This window comes from Mauremys reevesii, linkage group 3 (assembly GCF_016161935.1).
Source record: "Mauremys reevesii isolate NIE-2019 linkage group 3, ASM1616193v1, whole genome shotgun sequence".
Classification (NCBI taxonomy): Eukaryota; Metazoa; Chordata; order Testudines; family Geoemydidae; genus Mauremys; species Mauremys reevesii.
In genome coordinates this window covers 102,970,705-102,990,145 of record NC_052625.1, presented here as the reverse complement: position 1 = coordinate 102,990,145, position 19,441 = coordinate 102,970,705, and the positions used below count along the sequence as shown (strand labels likewise).

Sequence of the window (19,441 nt, the reverse complement as noted above, 5' to 3'; positions counted from 1 at the left end):
TCAATAACTTGATATACAGTGATAATATACACACAGGATTTTGTTCAACAGATTATAATTTTTCCAGTAATACCTTACAAGACATACTTTGTACAAGATTTATCACAGTTGTGCACCAGTGGTGAACAAAAGCATGGTCACCTTTTTTTCTACACAGTACTGACTATACATTTAAATTACAGAATGAAATAAGGGAGGAAAAATTAATTACAGTGGAGCGGCTAGTGTTGGAGTGACAGTGACTGATGAAGGGTTATGTGGTGAGATATTGGCTGGATTCCTTAACTGTTCACTTCCAGACCTTTCAGCAATTTTAAAAAAATGTAGAATTTATGTAAACAAAGAATGATCGTGTGTGTGTATGTGGAGGGGATGGGCATAGACGGGAAGGAGCTGTTAGCTGAACTTCATTGAAACACCTTTGAACCTGAATTCTTTTTTTTTGCAGGGGAATCTCTTGTCATATTCCTCCTGTGCTCTTTTGGCTGTGTGCTCCCTAGAACTCTGCCACCATTGCCTATGGCCTTGTCTACACAAAATTGTACCAGTTTACCTCTGAGTGTGATTTTTTTTTTAAAAAACACCTCTAATTTTAACTAAAATTATATTTCAAGTTAAGTTGATGAGGAATTAGTTTACACTAAACTGATATGTGCTACTTTTAAACTGAAATAAGAGTGTCAACAAATAGGTTTGCACTGGTTTAATTACACTGGTTTAAAAATAACAGTTTTTGGTTAAGCAGGTGTAACTTTTTTTCTTATTCATGCAAGGCCTAAGCCTCACTCAGGCAGAAAAAGTTTGCGCTGCAGCTTGAACCTGGGTTTCAGCTACCATCCTAGACTATAACCCACCATAAATAGGGCATTGGAGAGACAGTGTTTCTAATGGATAATGAGCTCTGGACTGCTCCCAGCATTGCCACTGATTAGGTTTGTCCTTGAGAAAGTCATTTCACCTCTTCATGCCCCTTTTTTCCTCTTCCGTCCCATGCGTTGTCCTATCTGTGTAGATCAGGGGTTCTCAACTCACAGCCCAATCAGAACACAGCTGCGGCCCATGTGACATCTTCAGGGCCATACAGGGTGTGTGTGTGTGTGTGTGTGTGTGTAGATATAGATATTGATATTGATATTGTGTGGATGCAGTCCACATAATACACACAGAGCAGCATATGCAGCCCACAATGGTAAATAGGCTGAGAATCACTGGTTTAGACAGTAAGGTCTTTGTGGCAGGGACTCTCTCACACTGTTTTGTTCAGTGCTTAGCACAATGGGACTTTGATCTTGGTTGGGGCCTTTAGGCATTCCTGTAATACAAATAATAAATAGTTATTTTAAAGAGTAACATCCCTTTAATGGGATGTTAATGTGCTGAAAGGTCAAAAGTGCTGTGATGACAAAGAAACAAACAAATTAAAAAACAACTTCAGAGTAATGCTGTGGTTGTGCCAGAAGCTGAAAAAAGCAAAGCAGTACAGTGCAATACAATTCTGTAACTTATCATTCATACAACTCTTACAGTGTACTTCAGTTAGAATATATGGAACTGTATATGAATGAGAAGTTATATGAAAGAGTCAAGGTCCCACAGGATATGCTGTGCCTTTGACCTTTTAAACAGTCTTTCAGAGAGTGTATTCATGCTACTGATAATCCCTGGCCCTCCATTTTTCTCAAGGGGGAGCCCCATGACTCCCTTACTCCGAGACGTGGTCCCTGCCTTCAGTACCTCTGTTTCTCAGTGAGGATCTTCAGTAGGTCCAAAGGAGCTTGGACCCCCATTGGATGCATTCTCCGCTTGATAGCTATGAAGGAAAATGTTGGCAGTGACAAAGAGGTAGAGGATAGCTGGAAAATGTTGGCAGTGACAAAGGGACAGCCTTTCAAAAGAGGGCATCATTCTGAGACAACAGGGATACCGTATAGTGGGTTAAAAAGGTAAAGCAAAGCATAATATTCTCACCCCTGTCTTCGACCATGGACGTCAGGCTTGTAGGAAACCTCCCTCTGACTATGTCTCTTGGTGAGTCCGTCTTTCAGCTTTTGACTGACATCCCTTGGGCAGCTGCTCCCAAATTGGTCAAAACTTCACCCTCCCCCCTTTTTCTTTTCTGAGCCCCCGGCCTATAATTTTTGTTTGCTTTGCCCTCTATTTTCCTGTCATGGCTAGAAACCTGGCCATTGTGTTTGAATGTTTTGCAGGAATACTTCTTATCTGGGCCATTGTTTTGCCTTTTGTGATAGATAAAGTGGGGGGGGGGGAAGCTCCCTTTTATGGACACCCAGCCATCCAGTTAGCTATAAAATCCCTGTTAGTAGTTGTTCTCTACTTGCTTTACCTGTAAAGGGTTAAGAAGTCCATAGGTAACAGGAAGGGAGTGGGCACCTGACCAAAAGAGACAAGGGGAAAGCTAGAATTTTTTAAAATTGGGTAAAAAATTTCCCCTTTTGTCTGTCTGTCGTTCTCCCGGAGAGAGGTGCTGCAGCTATACTGTAAGAGCTTGGGCCAGGTATGAAAATCAGCTCATACCTAGAAACTACTAATTTGAAACCCCAGATATGTAAGTAGATCAGGAAATGTCTAGGAAGATGTGATTAGGTTTATCTCTTTTATTTCTTTATGGCTTGTGGACAACTCCTGTGCTAACCCCAGGGGTTTTTGTTTTGCTTGTAACCTTTAAACTGGACCTTAAGAGAGTGATCTTGATGCTTAATCCTTTGTAGTTTGTTTGTTTTTTAAATCTAGCAAAAAGCCTAAATTCCAGATGTATTTTCTTTCTTTTTTGTTTTTAATAAAATTTACCTTTTTTAAGAACAGGATTGGATTGTTGTGTCCCTAAGAGGTTTGTGCATGTTCTTTAACTAGCTGGTGGCAACAGCTGATTTCCTTTGTTTTTCTTTCTCAGCTCTTCCCTGGAGGGGGTGTCTTCCTGGGTTCTCAAAGGGGTTTTTGCACTTGGGTGGTGGCAGCATCTACCCATCCAAGGTCAGAAAAAAGCTGTAACCTTGGGAGTTTAATACAAGCCTGGAGTGGCCAGTATTAATTTTTAGAATCCTTGCAGGCCCCCACCTTCTGCACTTGAAGTGCCAGAGTGGGGAATCAGCCTCAACACCCTTCTTGCTTGGTTTCTTTAACAATCTAACAAACCTTTTGATGTAACTCACCATAAACACAGAGGCATGTATTCATAAATAAGAAAACACATATTTCCCAGTTCATTAGAGTATAAAAGGGGCGAGGAACCACAGACAAAGAGGGGTAGGGAATAGATAGTAATAGGCAGTTCTGGTGCGAGATGCTGGTTGACATGTTACTGAATTAGGTAGTATATTAAAAAAAAAAAATCAAAGTTAGAGCTATGTCATTGATTTGCTCTGTGTGCCTTGGTAATGAAGAACCCTGATATATTTGCATTTAATATGCAAGGTGTTAAATTAAGGACTGCAAGAGATCCTTTGGCTCCAATTTTGCCCTCTGGTTTTGTAACAAAACAGCTAATCCTGAAAATGAGACTAGGATTTTTTTGCCAGTATTGCAATGTTGAATAGGGGTGGGTTTTTTTCTTTCTTTTAAAAAAAACAAACAACACTTCTAGGCTGTCAATAGCCCTAGTGTATGTGCAGTTATATTGGCAAGAGTGTGTTTGCCATTATAACTTAATTTGTTTGGAGAACCAGTATAAGCTATGCTGACAAGGCATACTCTTATTGGAATCAGTGGCATCTACTCTAGGAGAATTTGCTGGGATAGCTGTACTGGAGCCTTTTCTAGTATAGACAAAGCCGTAAACTCTTGTCTCTCTTCTGGTTTATTGGCCAAGTGAATTTGCCTGGCCTTGAGTGCAAGGTTGCTTATAGGCAGCAATTGGAGGATAAGCATTATTATGCATATATGCAATGCATATAATTTAAAGGATTATTGAAATGTTCATTTCAAGTTTAGATATAACTTACTACTTAGCTGTCGGACACCTCTGTTTTCACTTACTCATGTTGGAGTATGGCAACATGTGGCTGTTGCCACTTCCTTGAATCAATATAGATTGAAAGACTCATGACAGCCTGAATAAGAGTGGTGGCTCAGTAGATAACACCAAGATATTATCTCTATCTTTGATGCAGCATGTTATGTCAGCCAATATTGTGGAGACATTAGTAAAGCAGGTCTTTTGATTTGATTGTACTGTATTAATATGTACTTGGGTCCTGTTAATACTTGTATGGAAATGTGTATTTGAAAAATATTATACATTTATTGGGCATGGAAATAAGGAGAGTGTCAAATGTATTTTAGCATAAAAGGAATTTTGACAGAGTCGTTCTAAACCGCTAGAGCTGGGGTCGGCAACCTATGGCATGCATGCCAAAGATGGCACGCGAGCCGATTTTTAATGGCACGCTGCTGCCTGCTGGGACTCCAGCATGCCATTAAAAATCCTGCCCAGACCGGCCTGCTCTCCTCTGCCCTTCGCTCCCCCCGTGGGGGCAGGGAGCAGAAGCATAGGCGTGCGCACGGGGTGGGCAAATGGCCCCATTCTCCCGGCGCGGCAAGCTGTGGGGTCCGCGCTCCTGGGCCGGAGCGCCCGGCTGAGCACAGCAAGCTTCTGGCCCCTCCCCTGCCTTCCCTCCTCCCCTGGAGCCCTCTGGGGGCCAGGGCTGCATGCTCCCACGGGGCAGTGTTCGGCTCCGCGGGGAGACAGACTAATGATGAGATGTTGAGATTCAAAACATTAAAGCTTTTTATAACCATTGAAATACAAATTGTGAGCATCACGTCAAAATACACACACAAATATTCTTAAATCAAACTAATATGTTCTCAAGCAGCATGTTTCTTATTTTGTTTTTCTGTAAATTTTATCATTGTTGGTATTATTTTATGGTTAGTTTGTCTGTGTACAGTGAAGAGTATCTCAGTTCCGCATGTGGATCAAGGTTCTTGGGCTCAGTGAAGCAGCTCACCATAGATATTTTAGATGCAGGGCAAGTAATACTCTTGTGTGTGTGCTTGGTCTTTTAAAAATAAAAAATGTAACACCTACATAAAGTACAATTAGAGAGGATACTTAAAACTATTTATATAAAATTTAAGGTGCCTAAGTATACAAATCCAGCAACAACACGTCTATGGCCATAACTTTAGCTTTAGAAAGCTGTTAACTCCTTCCCGTATAACTGAAGGCCAGTAAATTTCTATTATTTTTGGAGGTGGCTATTCTTTCAGTGAGACTCAGACTCCTACATCACTTAAACATTTTTGAAAGTTTTACCCAATATGACTGAACTGTAGGAACTGTCTGATATAAGTGATACTTTCTGTTCTTAGATTTGTACATAGATTAGTGTATAGTCTCAGGTCTCTTTCTATAACTGATTGATTGTCTTAGATTTTTATATATAATATGTCATGATATACGTGTGTTTGGCAAGAGATTCAATTAACTCATGCCTCTGCAGATTTAACAAATGTAAGTTTGATAGAATAGCTCTGTGAACCAAGTCCAAATCAGGTTTTGTCACATCACTGTTTTTCACATCTGTGTCAGGCGAAACAAAAGGAATTTCATATTTGTTTTCCTCAGGGTGGGTCTGCCTAGGCAGAGTGCTCTCATCACCAGAGATATGTATCTAGGTAGTAATGGAATGGTTTTCCTATTACTCATCTAATAGCTATGTAACAGTGACAGCATTACTTGTTCCTTAATAGTGACATTGCTGCAAGTTTTAGCTAGCAGCCACTGTTGGGGAAAACCCACCACTTCTGACACAGTCAGTCTGCTGACAGATCAGTCTCAGACTCCTGAATCTGTCCTCCATCATCAGCATAGTACACGCTACTAAGGCAGCTTATATTTTTAAGCTTATAAACAGCCCAGCAAGAGCAGCTGGTCTTCAGATCAGTTACAAACCCAACTCGCTATCCCCCAAGGATATGGACTTGGAGAGGAAAGAGGAAGTATATAGTAGCTGTTCCTATCTTGTAGAAGTAACATATACTGTACAGTGAGAAGCTAACAGCAGGTGCAGGACTCCAGTGGAAATAAAACTGGAACAACCTCATATCCCCAGTTTGGTTTATCCTACTTTACAGAGGCGACATTGCGGGGGAAACACATGTGGGCTTGCTGCCCCCTGAGATTTCTGCCAGGGTTTTTGTTTAATATGTATAATGTAATTTGTGAGGAGTGGTTTCATAATATGTGCCCTCTCCACTATCAACAGTTGCGAGTCGCCTCTAGGGTAAAGTAATGCAGTGCCATTCCTTTTTTTCCCTACATCTGTAGTAGCTTCATTAATATTTCATAGGCTTACTCTAACCTATTTATTGGGTTGGGAATACCATTTTTTGATAATACACTTTAGCTTTCTCGATTCAGGTAAAGAGTCTGTACCTAGTCTGTACTAAAAGCAGTTTATTTTATTTGTTCAAGTTTATTTTTTAAGCTTTGTCTTAGTGTGATTCTGTTCTGAGAAGGGACTTTGTGAAGATGGTATTGTTGTGTTCCATGTTTATAGTGTCTCACCATTTATAAAATGGTGTTTCTCTCCCCATAAAAATGTATGTGTTCTCCCCTCGGTAAGTATTTACTTCCAAGCATCATGCCACAAAACTCCAGCCGGCTGCCCACCCTCAATAACGGGCTACCTCCTGCACCACATAAAAATAAGTCTCTATCCATGCCAGAGCGCTTGTTGAAAAGAGTTGTCTCCAGCCCTAGGTCCCATGTTCCAGCTAGGAGATGGTGTTGAGGTGGCCTAAACCATAATGGAATGGCAGATCTGGATAAGAATGTGTTTGAACAAAATCTTCACAGGAAAGAAGACCTGGACAAACTTCTGCTGGTTTTTTGGTCTTCTTTCCATTTAAACTTAATTTATTTCAACAATAAGCAAACATACTGTAAATCCTACACTTACCCCTGTGATGATTTAAAAAAAAAAATTGACATAGCTTTCTTGATCAATGTTAGCGATAAACGCTTGTGTTCTAAAAGAAACCACTGACTCATAACCGTAAGGATATGTATTATGTAAATGTCTATACTAGTGTCTGAACGAACCTGTGAGCATCCTTGTGTGAACTATAGCAGTGGTTCTCAAACTGTGGGTCGGGACCCTGTTTTAATGGGGCTGGCATTAGACTTGTTGGGCTTGAGGCCAAAGCCTGAGCCCCACCACTTGGTGCTGAAGCCAAAGGGCTTCACCCCTGGGTGGCAGGGCTCAGGCTTCGGTGTGAGCCCTGGGCAGCGGGGCTCAGGTTTCAGGTCCCCAACCCGGAGCTGAAGTCCTTGGGCTTTGGCTGTAGCCCCCCTGCCTGGGGTGGTAGGGCACAGGCTTCAGTCCCCCCTCCTGGGGTCATGTAGTAATTTTTTTGGTCAGAAGGAGGTTGCAGTGCAATGAAGTTTGAGAGCCCCTGAACTAGAGGCTTCCAGAAGCTTGAAGAGTCTCTGATAGAGCTGGCTGCACATGCAGTTAATGTGGGTGTTGTGGATGCTCTCCTGATGAGCCTGAATGAGTGCTTACTAAGCACTCACTGTTAAACTACTCCCAGGAAGCTATTGAGATGTCAAACCCCATCTCCAGTCTGCGTATGACGTCAGTATACGTCACCCATTTGGTAACATTTCAAAGATGCTTTTTGTGCTTTCTCCCATGCTGCCACTTGCACGTGAGGGCTCCTCATAAACGTCTGCAAAGCGAAGTTATTGGCCTTCCTCAAATCCCTCCTTTAAAATTCTATTCTGTTGTGATGCCTAGAAAAAACGTAACTATGGTTGGGCAGTTGGTGTGCTGAAACAAATGTCATGGTAATTACTATTGTCTTATTATCTTGTGTTCCTCCTGTTTTGTCCCTTGTCTTGTACTTAGGCCGTAATCTCTGCCCCTAAGAGATTACAGCCTGTCCTTTTTATACAGTGCTTTGTACAGTGGGGGTCCTGATCAATGACTGTAGATGCACCTACAATATAAATAATAACTTATTCCTAAATATTTACGGTTTTCCAGATGTTCTGTGATACTGTCTCTGAAATATTTTTCTCTCTGATATTTGAAAAGGACCAAAATATGGCTTCTCTTAATGTCATCAGTTAGGAACACTTTTCAGAACGAATGAAAGAAACTGTGGATTCTTGAAAGATTTAAGATTTTGTAATCTATAATTACCTCTTATTTTGCAAAATGAGTCAATTGACTAGTTATTATTGAACAGCCACATCGGTGCTGTTATTAATAAAACTGAATCAGTTGGCAGAAGCATACTTTTATTAGAGCTCTAAAAATGATTGATACCATCGCCTCTTCTCTTTTCATAGTAGAAGCTATTTGTCCTTTTAGTGCCCATGAAAATAATAAATTTCTTCCAGGTTGACTACACAGTGACACACTGTACCTCAAAGTAGAGCCCGTAACCCCCATATTCATCATTCATAAAAGATTGTGATATTTCATACAAAGCATTCCATGTAAGAGATCATGTGAAAGGTCATAATCTGCTCAAAAGCATTGTTCTGTCAAAATATGTATATCATTAGCGTCTATGAAGTTATGAGACTTTTCTGTATGGTTATTGTTGAAATGTGGTGAGAGTTTGGGAGTCGTCCACTGCTAGTTCTCCAATGACAACAAAGGAGGTGATCCACAGCCAGACGTCCGTTAAATGACCATTAATCAGCAGGAATGTTATAAACAAGAGATTTACAATTCTGAAAGAGTTGTGCAAGCATCACACAATGGGGATTGCTCAACTCTGGGACACAGCAAAGCACACCAGGACATGTCTGGGCTAGTGTTTTCCAGGCACATGGACTAAGGATATAAAATAGATAAAGGTATGATGCCACAGTCTCCTTTCCCCTCCCCCAACTATGCTGGAAGCCACAAGAACGCTGGGAAGACAAAAACTTGAACTGAGGAGACTGGTTCCAGGCTTAAAGTGGAAACCTGTGTATTAAGGACTGTAACCTACCTGCAACATCCAGTAGGGTGAGAGAAACTGCTCGATCCAAATATTAGACTGTACAGTATGGCTTAGGATTTAGACTGTGTGCTTGCCTTTTATTTTTTTTGGTAACTATCTCCTATCTTTTGTGCCTACTTCTTATAATCACTTAAAATCTATCTTTCTGTAGTTAAAAAATCGGTTCTATACTTTATCTAAAACTATGTGTATTGGTTGAAGTGCTTGGGGAAATCTCCACTCAGGTTACAAAGGCTAGCATGAGTCCTCTCCACATCATGGGAGGGGTGGACTGGGTAATGAATTTACACACTGGTCAGGTTTCTGACCAGGGCAAGATGATACAGTTCTAGGATACAAAGCTGGGGGCTTGAGGGGAATTGGCTGGAGCTTCTCTATTGTTGGTTCATGAGTGCAAAATGTCACTCAGTTGGGTGTGTCACAGACTGTGGATGGTTGTGTAAGTGCAGTACCTGCCAGAGGTTTGTAGCTTGCCAACAGCATCACAGTGCGAGACGCAGCCCAGGTTGGTGGACGGAGGGTTAAGCGGTCCCACGGTCCAGGTTGGTACCCTGGGAATCCCATCACATATTCTCTCCGCAATCAGGGGCGGCTTTATGTTTTTTGCTGCCCCAAGCACGTCAGTCAGGCGGCTTTTGGCGGGGCGCCTGCGGGTGGTCCGCTGGTCACACGGATTTGGCAGCATGCCTGCGGGAGGTCCACCGGTGCTGCGCCATCGGCGTGCCCACTGCCAAATTGCTGGAACCGGAGAACCTCCCACAGGAGTACTGCCAAAAGCCACCTGCCTCCCGCCCTCACAGCGACCAGCAGGCCACCCCCACGGCTTGCCACACCAGGCATGCGCTTGCTGTGCTGGTGCCTGGAGCCTCCCCTATCTGCAATGCTATTCTGAGGAGGAAAAAAAAGTGAAGTTGTTTCTTTTACCTGTGCACCTGAACATCGTATTGCCTGATTCATTTTATTTTAGTATCGAGCAGGGTATTTTATATTGGCACAAAATTCTGGTGTTTGAATAAAAGTTTCAAAAGAGATATTAGAAATCCTCTTACTATGCAGTGGAATTAACAGTTCTATAATTTAAAGGTGAGCTTGCTTCCCAACTTTAAACCTTATTATGAATTCTCAACGTCCCCCAAAATGAAACCAGTTATTCTGAAACATCACGTGTTGCATGTCAAACCAGGGTAGAATTTTTATGCAAGTTTGTTTTGGGGATGGGCAGGAGATTTAAAGCTAAGGTGTTTAAAATAATTAAATTCCTCTCCATCCATTTTCAGCATTTCACTTAACTTTTTTTTCTGGCTCATCACAGCTCCAAAATTGCTTAGCCTAGTTATTCAATGTCTTGTTTGATTGGCCTTGTTGACCAAGGGTGGTCTTAGTATTTTGGTGAATTAAAATGGTATAATAAAAAGAGCTTGTGATGGATGCCATGTTAATACCACACAGAAAAACAGGACAGGGAAGGAAGGGGTTAACTAGGAGTTTATTAGAGCAGGGACATAAAGGAGGCAAAGGAAGACTGGGACAGTGACCCCAGGGAACGAGTAAAATGCTCATATTACTCCTACTGGCGCAAGAAATTTCTGACCCCGCATCACCAAAAAAGGAAGAATTGGCTACCTAGCCATTTAGCTGTATTGCTTATAAGAAAGTCAAGTTGTTCCTCTTTTCTTCCCACCCCACATATAAAGCAAGCCATCCTTTACTGACTTGCTTTTTGATGTGGAAGAGAAGGGAGTGTTAGTGTGGGCAACTGTAATGGTAAATGTAAAGTGCAATGATAAATGTAAAGTGCTTGTGATCAGATGTATGTACCCCGCAATAAGATAGATAGAAAATGGTAGAACAGGGCTAAAAAGAAGTGCCAGGAGAGAGAATGGAACTCCTTCCTCCTAGCCCAGGCAGCAAACAGACTCCGGAAGCTCCCAGAGCCAGAAGGCCGGGAACTAGAAAATGGTCTTAAAGAAGACTGTGATGCTTTTGAAGAGACTGTGTAAGTTAAGGACTCTGTTCCCCTGCACACCCATTCTCTTAGTTTGTAGTTTTTCACTTTTAATTTTATTTTTGGACCAGGCAGAAGAACCTCCTGTCCTGACCCCATAGATGTTGGGGCCATGATGGAGATTGGTGATGGTGCTTAGAGTCATAGACTTTAAGGTCAGAAAGGACCATTATGATCTTCTAGTCTGACCTCCTGCACAACACAGGCCACAGAATCTCACCCACCCACTCCTGTAATAAACCTCTAACCTACATCTGAGCTGTTGAAGTCCTCAGATCATGGTTTAAAGACTTCAAGGTACAGAGAATCCTCCAGCAAGTGACCTATGCACCACGCTGCAGAGGAAGGCGAACCCTCCCTCCCCCCGCCACGGCTTTTAATCCCTAAATGCATGACTTTGCCCTTGTCACTATTAAATTTCATCCTATTTTTAAATGCTTGTGTGCCTTCAAACAGTGCTGCCCATCCTTTGGCCCTCCTGGGTAATCATTGGCCCACACAAGGTTGTGCTTAGGATTAACAGATTCTACATATTTCAGTATGATTTAAAGTCACCTGTATTGATTTATATTTAAGTTCAGCTTGTTTCATATGTATTTAGATTGTTTCTATGTACGGCATTGTCTACGTACACACTTGTGTAAACTAAAATGATGTAAACATGACAAAAGGCTAAGGAATTGGCCGTTAGCATACTGTGTTGAGGCAGGCTGCTGGCCTTATGAAATGCTCTGGCGGACCAAGTATGGCCCATGGGCCATAGTTTGGGCACCCCTGCCTTAGAATAACAGGATGCGGTACAGGTCTCTCATAACTTACGCGCATTTAACATGCGCGATTTCAGCTTTATGCTGAAAGGCCTGGAGTCCCGGAGGGGGCGTGGCTGGTAGCCCCTGGTGTGAATTAAAGGGCCCGAGGCTCTAGCCTAAGTGGAGCTTCGGGCCCTTTAAATGCCCCCCTACCCCCTGTCCTGCCGCTGGAGCTGCGGGCGGGAGTTAAAGGGCTCCTCTGGGTTCCGCACCAGGGCGGGAAGCCTGGCGGAGCCCTTTAAATCCTGCGGGACGGGGGGGTGTGTGTCATTTAAAGGGCTCCACCAGGCTTCCTGCCCTGGTGGGGAACCCAGAGGAGCCCGCCGGAGCTGCGGGTGGGATTTAAAGGGCTTGGGGTTCTGACTATACACGGTTTTTGCTTTACGCGATAACCGCGGAACGGATCCCCCGGCTAAGATGCGACAGACCTGTATGTTTTCTCTTTCTCTCTCCTCCTCCTTTTAAAAAACAAACAAACAAAAAAAACCCAACCCATTCTCCCTTTCCCCTCCTTTTCTGTTTCCTGCTGCTGTGGTCTGAGCTGGTGGATGTAGACTCTGTTGTTTAAGTGTGGAGTTGAGGTTTCCTAAAGGAAAATAATCCCTACTCAAATGTGCCTCAAGACTATATTCCTGTCAAAACTATTTATTAAAGGTGCTTTGCTTTGTGCTGGTGTCAGTCTGGCCTTGTTTGAATATCATCTTCTTGCCTGGTAATAGGTAGCTGTATGTCAAAGACTTTTAGTTTCTGCTTGTGGGAGAACCAAATGCCTTTGCTCCACTTCTTACACCCTCACTCCTCTATAGTTTCAGCTGGTCTCCTTGGGCTTTTTTAAATCTTGTGGGATGATAAAAAAAATTAGGCAGCCAGCCAGTGACTGTTGGGCTATAATAGAGCCAGTGGTATGTACAAAATTTGATTACTGCTGTCAGCACCAGAATGAATAAAAGAGACTGCATACCCTAGACAAATAGTTGTTAAATAAATGGTCTATTGAATTCTGTAGTAGTAGGAATGAGACCATCTTATTAGAATGAATGAAGTAACTTGTAGCTAGAATGCATGTGTTGAACACTTAGGATTTTGTTTTTAAACAATCCCCTAGCTCTTGTATTAAGGCAACTTCCCAAAACTCAGCATGTCCCTCTCTTGATTACCAACTCTTGCAGTTGATGTATGTGTTTCACATCCAGTATGTTATATTTTGGCAGAGGTTCTAGCTTCATTTTGACTTTAGATTATTTTAATGCCTTATTGTTCCTGCAACCTACTAATTCTATAAGTGACTCCTTTGCAAATCACATCTAACACAGTTTAGTTTTACATCAGTGAGCATCATTACTTAGATTCAAATTTAGGGCCTGACTTTGCAAACATTTAACTATGTCAATATCTTGATGAATGGGAGCTGATTGGTCCTGCATCTGTGTGTAATCGTTAGCAGTAATGGACCTTGAGTTTTAAGTAGGGCTGTCAAGCGATTAAACAAATTAATCGTGATTAATTGTGCTGTTAAAAATAGAATACCATTTATTTAAATATTTTTGGATATTTTCTACATTTTCAAATATATTTATTTCAATTACAGCACAGAATACAAAGTGTACAGTACTCACTTTATATTTTTTATTACAAATATTTGCACTGTAAAAAACGAGATTTTTCAATTCACGTCATACAAGTACTGTAGTGAAATCTTTATTGTGAAAGTGTAACTTGCAAATGTTGTGTTTTTTGTTACATAACTTCACTCAAACAAAACAATGTAAAACTTTAGAGCCTACAAGTCCACTCAGTCCTACTTCTTGTTCATCCAGCTTCTAAGACAAACAAGTTTGCTTACATTTACAGGAGATAATGCAGCCAGCTTCTCATTTATGTCACCTAAAAGTGAGAACAGGCATTCACATGGCACTTCTATAGCCGGCGTTGCAAGGTATTTACATGCCAGATATGCTAAATATTCCTATGCCCCTTCACGCTTGAGTCACTGTTCCAGAGGATATGCTTCCATGCTGATGCTGCTCGTTTATTTTATTTATTTATTTTTAAATGCATTAATTAAATTTGTGACTGAACTCCTTGGGGGAGAATTGTATGTCTTCTGCTCTGTTTTACCCACATTCTGCCATATATTTCATGTTCTAGGGGTCTCAGATTATGACCCAGAGCATGTTTATTTTAAAAACACTTTCACTGCAGATTTGACAAAACTCAGAGTATGTACAAATATGAGATTTCTAAGGATAGCTACAGCACTCGACGCAAGATTTAAGAATCTGAAGTGTCTTCCAAAATCTGAGAGGGACAAAAGGTGGAGAATACTTTCAGAAGTCTTAAAAGAGCAACACTCCGATGCAGAAACGACAGAACCCAAACCAACAAAAAAGAAAATCAACCTTCTGCTGGTGGCATCTGACTCAGATAATGAAAATGAACGTGTTGGTCCACTCTGCTGTGGATCATTATTGAGCAGAACCCATCATCAGCATGGATGCATGTCCTCTGGAATGGTGGTTAAAGCCTGAAGGGACATATGAGTCTTTAGCGCATCTGGCATGTAAATATCTTGCGACGCCAGCTACAACAGTGCCGTGCGAACGTCTTTTCTCACTTTCAGATGACATGGTAAACGAGAAGCAGGCAGCATTACCTCCTGTAAATTGTAACCAAACTTGTTTGTCTGAGTGATTGGCTGAAGTAGGACTGAGTGCCCGTATAGGCTCTACAGTTTTACATTAAAAAATAAAACAATGCAGTTATTTTTTGTACATAATTCTACATTTATAAGTTCAACTTTCATGACAGAGATTGCACTACAGTACTTGTATGAGGTGAATTGAAAAATACTATTATCATTTTTACAGTGCAAATATTTATATTTTATTACAAAGTGAGCACTGTACACTTTGCATTCTGTGTTGTAATAGAGATCAATATATTAAAAAATGTAGAAAAATATCCAAAAATATTTAATAAATTTCAATAGGTATTCTATGTTTAACAGTGTGATTAACCAATTAATTTTTTTTGAGTTAATCGTGTGAGTTAACAGCGATTAATCGACAGCCCTAGTTTTAAGTAATTTTTCTTTTATTAAAAAATTGATCAGGATGAGATATGTCTTGGTAAAATTTGTTTGGGAGAAGCTCATCAGCCTGACGTATTAAAGAAATCCACTACATTGCTGTGTGAGCACCATTCCTAAAATATACTTTTAATACAAGTACCTAGAGTAAGTTTCATGGCATCCTTTTTGGAATCCCTTTGTTTTCTGTTCAGAGATTCCCCTCTGGTCCTCATCTTAATATACTCCTCATCTTAAATCACGTACCTGTTGTTACCTTCCCTGTGAATACATAAACACAGATTAATATCCTAAAATATGTAGCCTTGAATTACAAATATATTTGTAATTAAACTGAAAGACATTTAATTAGCTAATTCCAGAGCTCTCTTTTTGCTTGTTGATTTCAGAACACCAAAGGGAGGACAGGGAGTTCTGTGCCCTGTGCTTCTTGAAGCAACACCTGGGGTATTTGTGTATACAAATATGATTTTTAACTTATTGTTAACTGTGTGGTGCTAATATTACTTTGCCTTATTAAAACTGAACATTACTATTCTTGCCTATGTCTGTCTGACGTTTCTACATATTGAGGATTTCAACTTCTGTTTATGCCTACATTACAGAGATGATTTTCAGATCATTTTAGCTGTACATCTTCTATTAATTTTAATGGAAGATTTATGCCTAAATCTCCTGCACTGCTTTGACACACCTGATGAAAGTACTTACTGGTACTTGCCTTACAGGAGTGTTGCTGTAAAGAATTAAGAAGAAAAGTGCCATGTCCGTGAGAAGTATTATTTTATTATTATTACAGCTGTTTGCAAATTAAATGCTAAAAAGTATATTTGTATAGCCTTTAAAGGATGTTCCATGAAATTTCAACAGTCTCTAGAACAGCATAGGAGAATTGCCACAGATTCTTTGCTACTTTCAGTATGTAGAACTGCTTGGAAAGCAGAAAGACAAAGTTTATTTTTGTGAAGAACACAAATTGTTGCACGGGGGCACCTTTAATTAGTTCATCTACATTGTTTGCATACGTTCTTCAACTATAAAAGGCTTACGTGTTTCCTGAGTGGTTTATGTTGTGGTTGAGTTTAAGTCCAGTTCTTTCATAGAAAAACCAATTCTCTCCTCTACTCCCCCTCCAAAAATCCCAGCATGCAGTTCTCATGCTGTTATTGGTGTGCACTTCCTCTGCATCTTCACTTTTCCTGTTTTTAAACATTTAAGCTTGATCATGAGCATTCAGACAGTCAAAAGAGTTCAGTGGAAAAAGTATACGTTTTCTTTTCTTGGGCATACAGATATCCAGGCTTATTCTCTTCTGCCAGGTGAGTACATATTTAAGTTTCAAATATATTTCCAAGAGTGGAGATAATACAAAAATTTACTAGCCATTTTTTTTAACACAGTTTGTTTGCTTAGTCTAATAGCATTGTGTCATTAAAGGCATGGCAGGAAACAGTCCAAGGGAAGCATAGTTTACAATTTGCTGTCTTGTGGCAGAACTCCGCTGCAAGCACTGTGAATTGTGGCTGTTTAACGTTTGCTGCTAGACAGTTGTCACATAACACCTTTGGCACTGATGTATATATTTTTTAATTTAAAGTGTTAACTTGGTGAAGAAAGTTATTAAAACTATGTCGACTCTTTCACTGACTGACTTCCTTGAAAATACATTTTAAAGTATGAAAAATGAGCATAGACAAAATCGGAAAGTCTTGCTGATATTTCCTGTTAGATGAGAGAAACACTAGATCTTTAGGATTTGATCATCCAATTATGCATATATAATAAAGTTCTGCTTATTGTGATTTGAGTATATTGGATTGTACATACTTCCTTTTAACAACTTTATCCCTCTTCACATTTCAGCACAGTTAAAATGATTTAAAAAAAAATCAAAGTTGAAAAAAGGCACCTTTTTTTTTAATGTTTTGAGACGAATGAATGAGATTTGCTCAGGGGCGGCTCCAGGCACTAGCACGCCAAGCGCGTGCCTGGGGCGGCAAGCCACGGGGGGCGCTCTGCCGGTTGCCTTCGGTGGCATGCCTGTGGAGGGTCTGCTGGTCCCGCGGCTTCGGTGAACCTCCCGCAGGCATGCCACCGAATCCGCGGGACCGGGGACCTCCTGCAGGCAAGCCGCCGAAGGCAGCCTGCCTGCCATGCTTGGGGCGGCAAAATACCTAGAGTCACCCCTGGGGCAGGGAGAGATCTTTTTAGCAGAAATTCATAGATTCCAAGGCCAGTAAGGACCATTGTGATCAACTAATCTGACTTCCTGTATAACACAGGCCACAGAACTCTCCCTGCTTCCCCTCCACATGCTAGACTATATTCTTAAGAAAAACATCCAATCTTGATTTTAATCATTCTTGTTGCTCTCCTCTGAGCCATCCCCAATTTCTCAACATCCTTCTTGAATTGTGGGCACTAGAACTGGACACAGTATTCCAGCAGCAGTGCCAAATACAGAGGTAAAATAATCTCTCTACCCCACTCATGATTCTTCTACTTATGCAGTCAAGGATTGCATTAGTCTTTTTGGTCACAGCGTTGCATTGGAAGCTCATGTTCAGATGATTATCCACCACAACCCCCAAATCTTTTTCAGAGTCGTGTATAGAAAGCTGCAGTTTGTAATGCATTTGACTAATGCTTTAATGGTGGTTTGACTGTAGCAAATGCACAGATCTGTAAATTTTCCAGGCTTTGACTCCCTTTTGGGTACTATAGATCAGTGGCTCTCAACCCCTCCCAACTACTATACCCCTTTCAGGGGTCTGATTTGTCTTGCATACCCCAAGTTACACCTCACTTAGGAACTACTTGCTTACAAAATCAGACATAAAAATAGAAGTGTCACAGCGCACTATTAATAAAAATTGTTTACTTTCTCATTTTTACCATATAATTATAAAATCAATTGGAATATAAATATCGTATGCACATTTCAGTGTATAGAGAAAAAGGGTTCTAAAACTTCACTGCACTGCGACCCCTTCTGACAACAAAAATTACTACATGACTCCAGGAAGGGGGAGGCCTGAAGCCTGAGTCTGCCTGATTCCCACTGCCCCAGGTGGGGTAGGGGTCAAAGCTGAAGCCCAAGGGCTTGTAACCGGAGCCCTGCCCGCTACCTAGGGCTGAATCCCTCAGGCTTTGGCCTGGGCAGTGGGGCTTGGACTTCAACCCCGAGCCCTAGCAAGTCTAAGTGATCCCTGGTTACCCCATTAAAATGGGGTCGTGACCCACTTTGGGGTCCCAACCCACAGTTTGAGAAACACTGATATAGAGCAATATAAACAAGTCATTGTCTGTGTGACGGGTTGGATCACAGAAAACCTCTTGGGAGCTGCCACCTGATGTACCAAGACTACCTCTGCCCCTCCTTCCTGCCCCCATCATCTTAGGACTTCAGTGCCCTGCCTGGTTTGAGCCAGACTTGCTAGCCTGCTGCAAACCCAGACCCAGGTCAGAATCACGTCCCCTAACAGCTGTAGGGTTACCTGAAAGCAGCTAACAGAAATGTTCTTGTCTTTAACACTCAGATGCCCAACTCCCAGTGGGGTCTAAACCCAAATAAATCCATTTTACCCTGTATAAAGCGTATACAGGGTAAACTCTCATAAATTTTTCGCCCTTTATAACACTGATAGAGAGATGCACAGCCATTCCCCCCCCCCCCACGGTATTAATACATACTCTGGATTAATTAATAAGTAAAAAGTGATTTTATTAAATACAGAAAGTAGGATTTAAGTGTTTCCAAGTAGTGACAGATAGAACAAAGTGAATTACCCAGTAAAATAAAATTAAAACACACAAGTCTATGTCTAATACAGTAAGAAACTGAATATGGATAAGATCCTCACCAGTTCCAGGATGCTTCCTTTTACAGACTAATCTCCTTTTAGTCTGGGTCCAGCAATCACTCGCACCCCTTGCAGTCACTGTCCTTTGTTCCAGTTTCTTTCAGGTATCCTGTGGGGTGGAAAGGCTCTGTTTTTAGCCAGCTGAAGACCAAATGGAGGGGTCTCCCCTGGGCTTAAATAGACTTTCTCTTGTGGGTGGAGACCCCCTGCTCTCTCCTATGCAAAGTCCAGCTACAAAATGGAGTATTTGAGTAACCTGGGCAAGTCACATGTCCATGCATGACTGGGTTCCTTACCAGCCAAGCCACATTCCTGGGAAAGTCCAGATGTGGATTGGAAGTCTCCAAGTTCATTGTTGGCTGAAGTGTTTCTTGATGGGGCACTTACTGCAAATAGTCTTTTCTCAGGAAGCTGACCAACTGCTTCACTACAGCCTACATAGAATAAGTATGCAGCCAGTATTCATAACTTAGAATAAAAAATGATACATGCATACAAATAGGATTAATAGATTCAGTAGATCATAACCTTTACAGTGATATGTTACATGGCATATGTAGCATAAAACACATTCTAGTTATGTTATATATGTACATACATAAGCATATTTCCATAAAGCCTCATGGGTGACACTGTCAGTCTGTATTAAATTTTAGTTTGTACTGAGTTCGCTAGTGCCTTTCTGTAGCCT

At 41.2% G+C, this 19,441-nt stretch overlaps 1 protein-coding gene across 6 annotated transcripts in view; it reads left to right on the top strand.

The window, feature by feature from the left end:
- Positions 1 to 19,441, top strand: part of UTRN (utrophin) — a 576,172-nt gene that overhangs the window by 33,600 nt on the left and 523,131 nt on the right. For 3 of the 6 annotated variants that reach the window (XM_039528637.1, XM_039528633.1, XM_039528638.1), the window contains exon 1: positions 16,112 to 16,206. The exons of the other annotated variants lie outside the window; for them this stretch is intronic. In XM_039528637.1, the coding sequence (XP_039384571.1) occupies positions 16,113 to 16,206 (94 nt within the window). In that variant the 5' untranslated portion in view covers position 16,112. Of the gene's footprint in view, positions 1 to 16,111; positions 16,207 to 19,441 lie in introns of those variants that run through there. 6 annotated transcript variants of the gene reach the window in all.